This window comes from Oncorhynchus masou, chromosome 23 (genome assembly GCF_036934945.1).
Source record: "Oncorhynchus masou masou isolate Uvic2021 chromosome 23, UVic_Omas_1.1, whole genome shotgun sequence".
Taxonomy (NCBI): domain Eukaryota; kingdom Metazoa; phylum Chordata; class Actinopteri; order Salmoniformes; family Salmonidae; genus Oncorhynchus; species Oncorhynchus masou.
Genome location: NC_088234.1, coordinates 44,259,991 through 44,267,245, shown reverse-complemented (window position 1 = coordinate 44,267,245; position 7,255 = coordinate 44,259,991). Strand labels below are relative to the sequence as shown.

At 44.9% G+C, this 7,255-nt stretch overlaps 1 protein-coding gene across 2 annotated transcripts in view; it reads right to left on the bottom strand.

Annotated features, from left to right (window-relative positions):
* Positions 1-1,320: 1,320 nt before the first annotated feature.
* Positions 1,321-7,255, bottom strand: part of LOC135510884 (tetratricopeptide repeat protein 7A-like) — a 57,195-nt gene continuing 51,260 nt past the window's right edge. For both annotated transcript variants that reach the window (XM_064932193.1, XM_064932194.1), the window contains one exon: positions 1,321-2,464. In XM_064932193.1, the coding sequence (XP_064788265.1) occupies positions 2,246-2,464 (219 nt within the window). In that variant the 3' untranslated portion in view covers positions 1,321-2,245. The remainder of the gene's footprint in view (positions 2,465-7,255) is intronic.

The following is a 7,255-nucleotide window of genomic DNA, read 5'->3' as shown; positions in this document are numbered from 1 at the left end:
ACGGGCTAATGTGGGGGAGGACAGAGGGAGAGAGTGGTGGAGGTAGTAGAGGCAGGGATCAGAAGAAAATGTGTTGATCGCCAACTTAAAATGGGGACGTGCATGTGGCTTTTGATGTGTGAGCGAAGTCGACCTATGTGAAACAGACAGATTTAAATACTCTTCAGTCATAACTCTATCCTGGTGCGTGAAAGGGTTAATAAATTGTGCTTGCAGAGAAGAGACTGGGATTCTTCTTCTCAAAACAGAAATCAATGTACAGAGATCAGAACAATTCATTACAGCAGCGAGAGTTGACATCAAACAGACACAGTCAGGCCCATAGAATAGCACACTAGTGGTATAATCTGCCTTGGTGTATGTGTGTGTGTTGTCCAGCAGACTAGATAACTCTCCGCTTCCCCAGTTACTCAAACATGGGATGGCTGCTAGGCAACCAAGCCACATCACATCAGGCAGAGAGAGAGCGAGAACTGAGAGGGTGGTTAGAAATGGAGAAAGAGGGAGGGAGAGAGAGGTAGAGACAGAGATGGTGAGGGAGAGCAGAGAGAGCGAGAGAGAGAGAGGATAGAGAGGGTAGGGAGAGAGAGGGAGGGGGTTGTGAGTTGAGGCAGAAACTGTTCTGGCAGTATTACATAAGATAGCAACTCGAGTCCCACTGCCCATATTAATGTGGTTAGGCACTATGAAGTGATGAAGATTCGTCATAAATGACGAGACAGACGAGGACACAATCCCACAGTGATTTTAAGTCATTGTTTATGATGACAATGATTGACAAATTAGTTTAAAACAAGACACACAATGAATCATATTATGATTAATACAGTTAGATACAATACAAGCAAATCAGTGATTTCAACACCACACAATGGTGGCTTCAGTGAAACACACACACCGGCTGAAGGATCTCGTTTAACGAGAAGAAAATGGAATGATACTTTAGAAAGGATCCCTGAGAGTGGATGTATGTGGTCTGTATAACAGTGTCACCATAGACTTGTCTATGAATGAATCTGAGAGGTTCTTACGAATGCATAGTCATAGATGTATAGTGTGCTTCCAAATGTATTGGGACAGTGACACGTTTGTTGTTTTCTTTGGCTCTGTACTCCAGCATTGATACAATGACTATGAGGTTAAAGTTCAGACTGTCAGCTTTCATTTGAAGATATTTTCATCCATATCGGGTGAGCCGTTTGGAAATTACAGCACTTCTTGTACATAGTCCCCCCAAATTCACTTACGCATGTATTAAAGTAGTCAAACGTTGAGTATTTGGACCCATATTCCCAGCACACAATGATTACATCAAGCTTGTGTCTCTACAAACTTGTTGGATGCATTTGCTTTTTGTTAGGGAGTCAGATTATTTTGTGCCCAATGGAAATGAATGGTAAATAATGTATTGTGTCATTTTGGAGTCACTTTTATTGTAAATAAGAATAGAATATGTTTCTAAACACTGCTACATTAATATGTGGATGCCACCATGATTCTGGATAATCCTGGATGAATTGTGAATAATGATGAGTGAGAAAGTTGGACGCACAAATATCATACTCCCAAGACATGCTAACCATTGCAATAACAGGGGAGGTTGGCATTTGTTTGGGGGGGTGATATTTGTGCATCGGTAACTTTCTCACTCATCATATCATTATTCCCGATTCCTTCAGGACTATCCGTAATCATGGTAGCATCCACATTAATGTAGATGTGTTTAGAAACATATTCTATTCTTATTTAGAGTAAAAGTGACTCCAAAATGACACAATACATGATTTACCATTAATTTCTATTGGGCACAACATAAATCCGAAACACAACCAAAACAAAGTGCAAATACATTCAACAAATGTGTAGAGTCACAAGCTTGATGTAGTCATTGCGTGTTAGGAATATGGGACCAAATACTCAACTTTTTACTACTTTAATACACATATAGGTGAACTTTTGGTCCCCTAAAATGGGGGGGGGGACAATTTTATATCCAAAGTGTAGGAGTACAGAGCCAAAACAAAACAAATGTGTCACTGTACCAATACATTTGGAGCTCACTGTAGATATGAGGAGAGCAGAGAAGGGAGGAGATGGGCAAGAGAGAAGAGAGCAAAAAGAATGAGACAGGGCAAGAGAAGATATATTGCACAAATTTGTACGTTTAAATGATCATACGTGTGTGTGCCTGAGCATATGTGTGTATTTATAACCATGTCATACAGTAGTAGCCTCTGTCTGCTCCTCACAGCTCGCGGGGTATGATGGTGAAGGGCCTGATGGGGCAGGAGGACTCCAGTTCCAGGGCTGTCAGGAAGCAGTCTGGAGCCTGGCTGCTGCCCTGTAACTGCAGGGCCTCCCCCAGGCCGCTCCATGCCTCGTGTGACGTGCTCTCGGCCTGCACCGCGTCCCGCAGCACCTTCTCCCCCAGACCCAGACGCCCACACCGCACCAACAACTGGCCCTGAGGAGGGGAAAGCAAGGGGAGGGGAGGGGGTGAAGAGACAAAAAGTGAGTCTGCATGGGAGATAAGTCATTGAGAGATTACAGAGAGAGCGAGATCTAGCTTTGACTTTGGACCTAGCTTTGGCAGTATCTAAACCAGATACTAGATATTTGGTGTGTCAGAGATGCCAAGTCCAGCTTTCTGAGATGATGAGATATTGCGAAGTTAAAGATCCTGTTTGTACCAACTCTATTTGTACTGGCGTGTTGGGTGATTGCAGCCAAAGGCACTCCCAGGAAGGATGAGGCATGCGTGTGATGAGGATGACTACTCCCGATGTGTGTTTGTACACTGTATGTGTGTGTGTGAGAGAAAGTGTATGTTTTTTGGTGTTTGGTTCAGTGAGTGTATGTTTGTGTGCGTTTGTGGCCGTGTGAGAGGGCAGTAGTGGTCAGTGCGGCGTGACATGTCTCTTTGGAACGTCTCTCTGTTGAGGCACTGCGTGTCTCGAGAGTCTAGCAAGCATAACAGGGTATCACGCAACCGACGTGTGTTCATGTCAACGGCATGAACACACAGAACTACACACCCACACACATGCACACAGCCTCCAGAGCGGGGCTTGCCTGAGGTCAAACAGACGAGTCTTGTTATGCAGGCTCTGATCACAAACTCCGGATTAATTGGGCTGAAACTCAAGAGAGCTGTCTCGGGGCTTCTGATGCAACCTCCAAAGAGGATGTTCTGCTCCCTCTGTCTCTCCGTCTCCAAGCCACTCTCTGCTGTTACTCACATCATATCCCCCCCATATACTGTATATTTCCTCTCTCTGCTCTCTGCAAGAACAGAAGAAATGACAGACAGATCTGAAGGGGTGCAGACTCGGACACAGTGGAGGATATACAGTGAGGTCTGTAATTATTGGCACCATTGATAAAGATGAGCAAAAAAAGGCTGTATAGAGTAAACAATACAAATACTGAGCTACAGTATGTTGTAAAGATAGGGGTCAAACATGATTGGTGCCCCTGTTTCTATTACTCTTGTACCATCCCCTTGCGAGGAGACCATTCCTCTATACAGAATCTTCCCAGATCCTTGAAATCCTTTGTCTACGGAAGAGTATAAGGGCCAAGCGAAGAAAAACGGTGATGTAGGGGAGAATGGGGTAAGTTGAGACATTTTTACATTCAGCATCACTTCATAAAGGGTAATATAGTATTCTTTCTAACAAATATTTCTACATATATTTCAGGGTGTTGTGTATCCCTGTAAATAATCAGAATGAATGTATACATTACAGTTTTGAAAACATAGCTTGTCTAAAAAAAGTGGTCTATTGGCACAAATTACCCTGGCTATGGGGTAAGTTAAGCCACGGGACAGGGTAAGTTAAGCCGCGGGACAGGGTAGGTTAAGCCGCGGGACAGGGTAAGTTAAGCCGCGGGACAGGGCAAGTTAAGCCGCGGGACAGGGTAAGTTAAGCTGCGGGACAGGGTAGGTTAAGCCGCGAGACAGGGTAAGTTAAGCCGCGGGACAGGGTAAGTTAAGCCGCGGGACAGGGTAAGTTAAGCCGCGAGACAGGGTAAGTTAAGCCGCGGGACAGGGTAGGTTAAGCGGGACGCGGGACAGGGTAGGTTAAGCCGCGGGACAGGTAAGTTAAGCATCTATGGGGGCGCTATTTCGGGTTTTAAACAAGATATTTTGTCACAAAAAGAGTTAAGCCGCGGGACAGGAACTACCAAGTATTCTCTGTGCGTTAAGCCGCATCCAGGGACAGGGTATAGTTAAGCCGTTTCCCCAAGGTGGACATTGTGACGTATTTGTAGGCAGATCATTGGAAGAGATAAGAGACCAGGTGTCCGCCCGGTGTCCTGCGCCGAAATTGGTGCGCAAAGTCACCTGGCCAGTATTTTTCCATGGGATTCACGAACTGCATATCAATGAAGAGATATGTGAAAAAACACCTTGAGGTGGAAGATTGACCATAAGAGACCACAACCATTGATGGGACAGGGAACAGAGAGGAAAAGGTTAAGCCGCGGGACAGGGTAGAGCAATTAAGCCGCGCTTTCAGGACAGGGTAAGTTAGAAGCCTTCAAAGGGACAGGTTATCTGGTTTTTGTGAAAATGTTAAGTTATGCTACTCAAGCCGCGGGACAGGTTCAAAAGTAATCTGAGATGTTAAGCCGCGGGACAGGGCATTATTTTCATTTTAAGTTAAGCCGCGGGACATGGGGGGTTAAGCCGCGGGAAGTTAAGCCGCGGGACAGGGTAAGTTAAGCCGCGGGACAGGGTAAGTTAAGCCGCGGGAGGTTATGCCGCTGTACAGGGTAGGGTTAGTTAAGCCGCGGGACAGGTGTAAGTTAAGCCGCGGGACAGGGTAAGTTAAGCCGCGGGACAGGGTAAGTTAAGCCGCGGGACAGGGTAAGTTAAGCCGCGGGACAGGGTAAGTTAAGCCGCGGGACAGGGTTAGTTAAGCCGCGGGACAGTGTGAGTTAAGCCGCGGGACAGGGTAGGTTAAGCCGCGGGACAGGGTAGGTTATGCCGCTGGACAGGGTAGATTAAGCCGCGGGACAGGGTAAATTAAGCCGCGGGACAGGGTAGGTTAAGCCGCGGGACAGGGTAGGTTAAGCCGCGGGACAGGGTAAATTAAGCCGCGGGACAGGGTAGGTTAAGCCGCGGGACAGGGTAAGTTAAGCCGCGGGACAGGGTAAGTTAAGCTGCGGGACAGGGTTAGTCAAGCCGCGGGACAGTGTAAGTTAAGCCGCGGGACAGGGTAGGTTAAGCCGCGGGACAGGGTAAGTTAAGCCGCGGGACAGGGTAGGTTAAGCCGCCTACAAATTTCTGTACTGAATTAAATATTGCCACTACCTTTTTAAAACCACGTCTAGCTTTATTTCACAAACACAATCACTTTTTTGTCTTAATAATTTTAAGCATATTTTAACACAAGCTTAACACACTTTGTACTTTTTAATACTTTTAACAGAGGCCTGGCCCTGTTGTTACCTCACATCCCAGTGATTATGCCTTGTACTACACCTGGGAAGAAAACACTTACATTTGCTCAACTTGCCATTGGCTCAACCACGGAAGTGTTAAAGAGGTCAATGGAACTCGACCCAAACAATGGAAATGCCTTGGAAACACGTGGGGGACAGATCCCGAATCTCTTCATTACTCTCCAGAAAATTTTACCTACATTTAGTCTATTGTATATATGTGTATTTCACACTATATTGAGGTAAAAATCGGAGTATAATGCTGTATGGATGTCAACCCAATGCATGTTTATGTCACCTTCACCAATAAACTGCATTACAGTTAAAAACAATTTAGACTACCACCACCGATTTCTGTATGCTAGCTATGCTACCAGCTTATACGAATGGTAGTTAGCATTTACCAGTCACTTTTTCTAAACCTTAAAAGGGACTACTTTGAAATGTTATGCAGAAAAAACTGCCAGATATATTTTAAAAAATGGACTTTAGCAACCAACCACATTGTGGGCCCGTTACGATACAATAATCATGAAGGATTTGAAAAATATCCACTTTGCTCAACTTACTCCAAGTCAAACATTTTGACTATATGAGCCCACACAGCTACAAGGATGCACTTTCAAGCTAGGTTTAGGACTTAACATTGACATATTTTTATAGAAATGTGTGTTATTTAGCAGACGCTCTTATCCAGAGCGACTTACAGTTAGTGCATTCATCTTAAGATTGCTAGGAGGGACAACCACATCTCGGTCAGAAGGAAAGGAAATATTTCCTCAATAAAGTAGCTATCAGCAAAGCCAGTGCTAGTGGTGGGTGGGTGGGGTGGTGCAAGTGTTAGAAGGGGAGGGGTGCTGTGGGATTATTTAAAATACTCTTTGATGAGGTAGGGTTTCAGATGTTTTTGGAAGATGGGCAGGGATTTTGCTGTCCTAGCTTCAGGGGAAGCTGGTTCCACTATTGGGAAGAGAAGAGATATGACCGGGCTGAGTGGGAGCTGCCCTTCCATAGAGGTGGGAGGGCCAAGTGACCAGAGGTGGCAGAGCGGAGTACTCGGGTTGGGGTATAGGGTTTGAGCAAAGCCTGAAGGTAGGGAGGGACAGTTCCTCTTGCTGCTCTGTAGGTAAATACAGTACTTGCAAAAGTATTCACTCCCCATGCCGTTTTCCCTATTTTGTTACATTACAACCTGTAATTTAAATGGATTTTTATTTGGATTTCATGTAATGGACATACACAAAATAGTCCAAATTGGTGAAGTGAAATCCTCAAAATAACTTGTTTCCAAAAATTCGCAAAAATAAAAAAATGGAAAAGTGGTGCTTGCATATAATAATGTAATGAAGCCCCTAAATAAGATCTGGTGCAACCAATTACCTTCAGAAGTCATATAATTAGTTAAATAAAGTCCACCTGTGTGCAATCTAAGTGTCATATGATCTGTCACATGATCTCGGTATATATACACCTGTTCTGAAAGGCCCCAGAGTCTGCAACACCAGTAAGCAAGGGGCACCACCAAGCAAGCCGCACCATGAAGACCAGTTCTCCAAACAGGTCAGGAACAAAGTTGTGGAGAAGTACAGATCAGGGTTGGGTTATAAAAAAGTATACAAAACTTTCAACATCCCACGGAGCACCATTAAATCCATTATTAAAAAATGGAAAGAATATGGCACCACAACAAACAGGCCAAGAGAGGGCCGCCCACCAAAACTGACAGATCAGGCAAGGAGGGCATTAACCAGAGAGGCAACAAAGAGACCAAAGATAACCCTGAAGGAGCTGCAAAGCTCCAGAG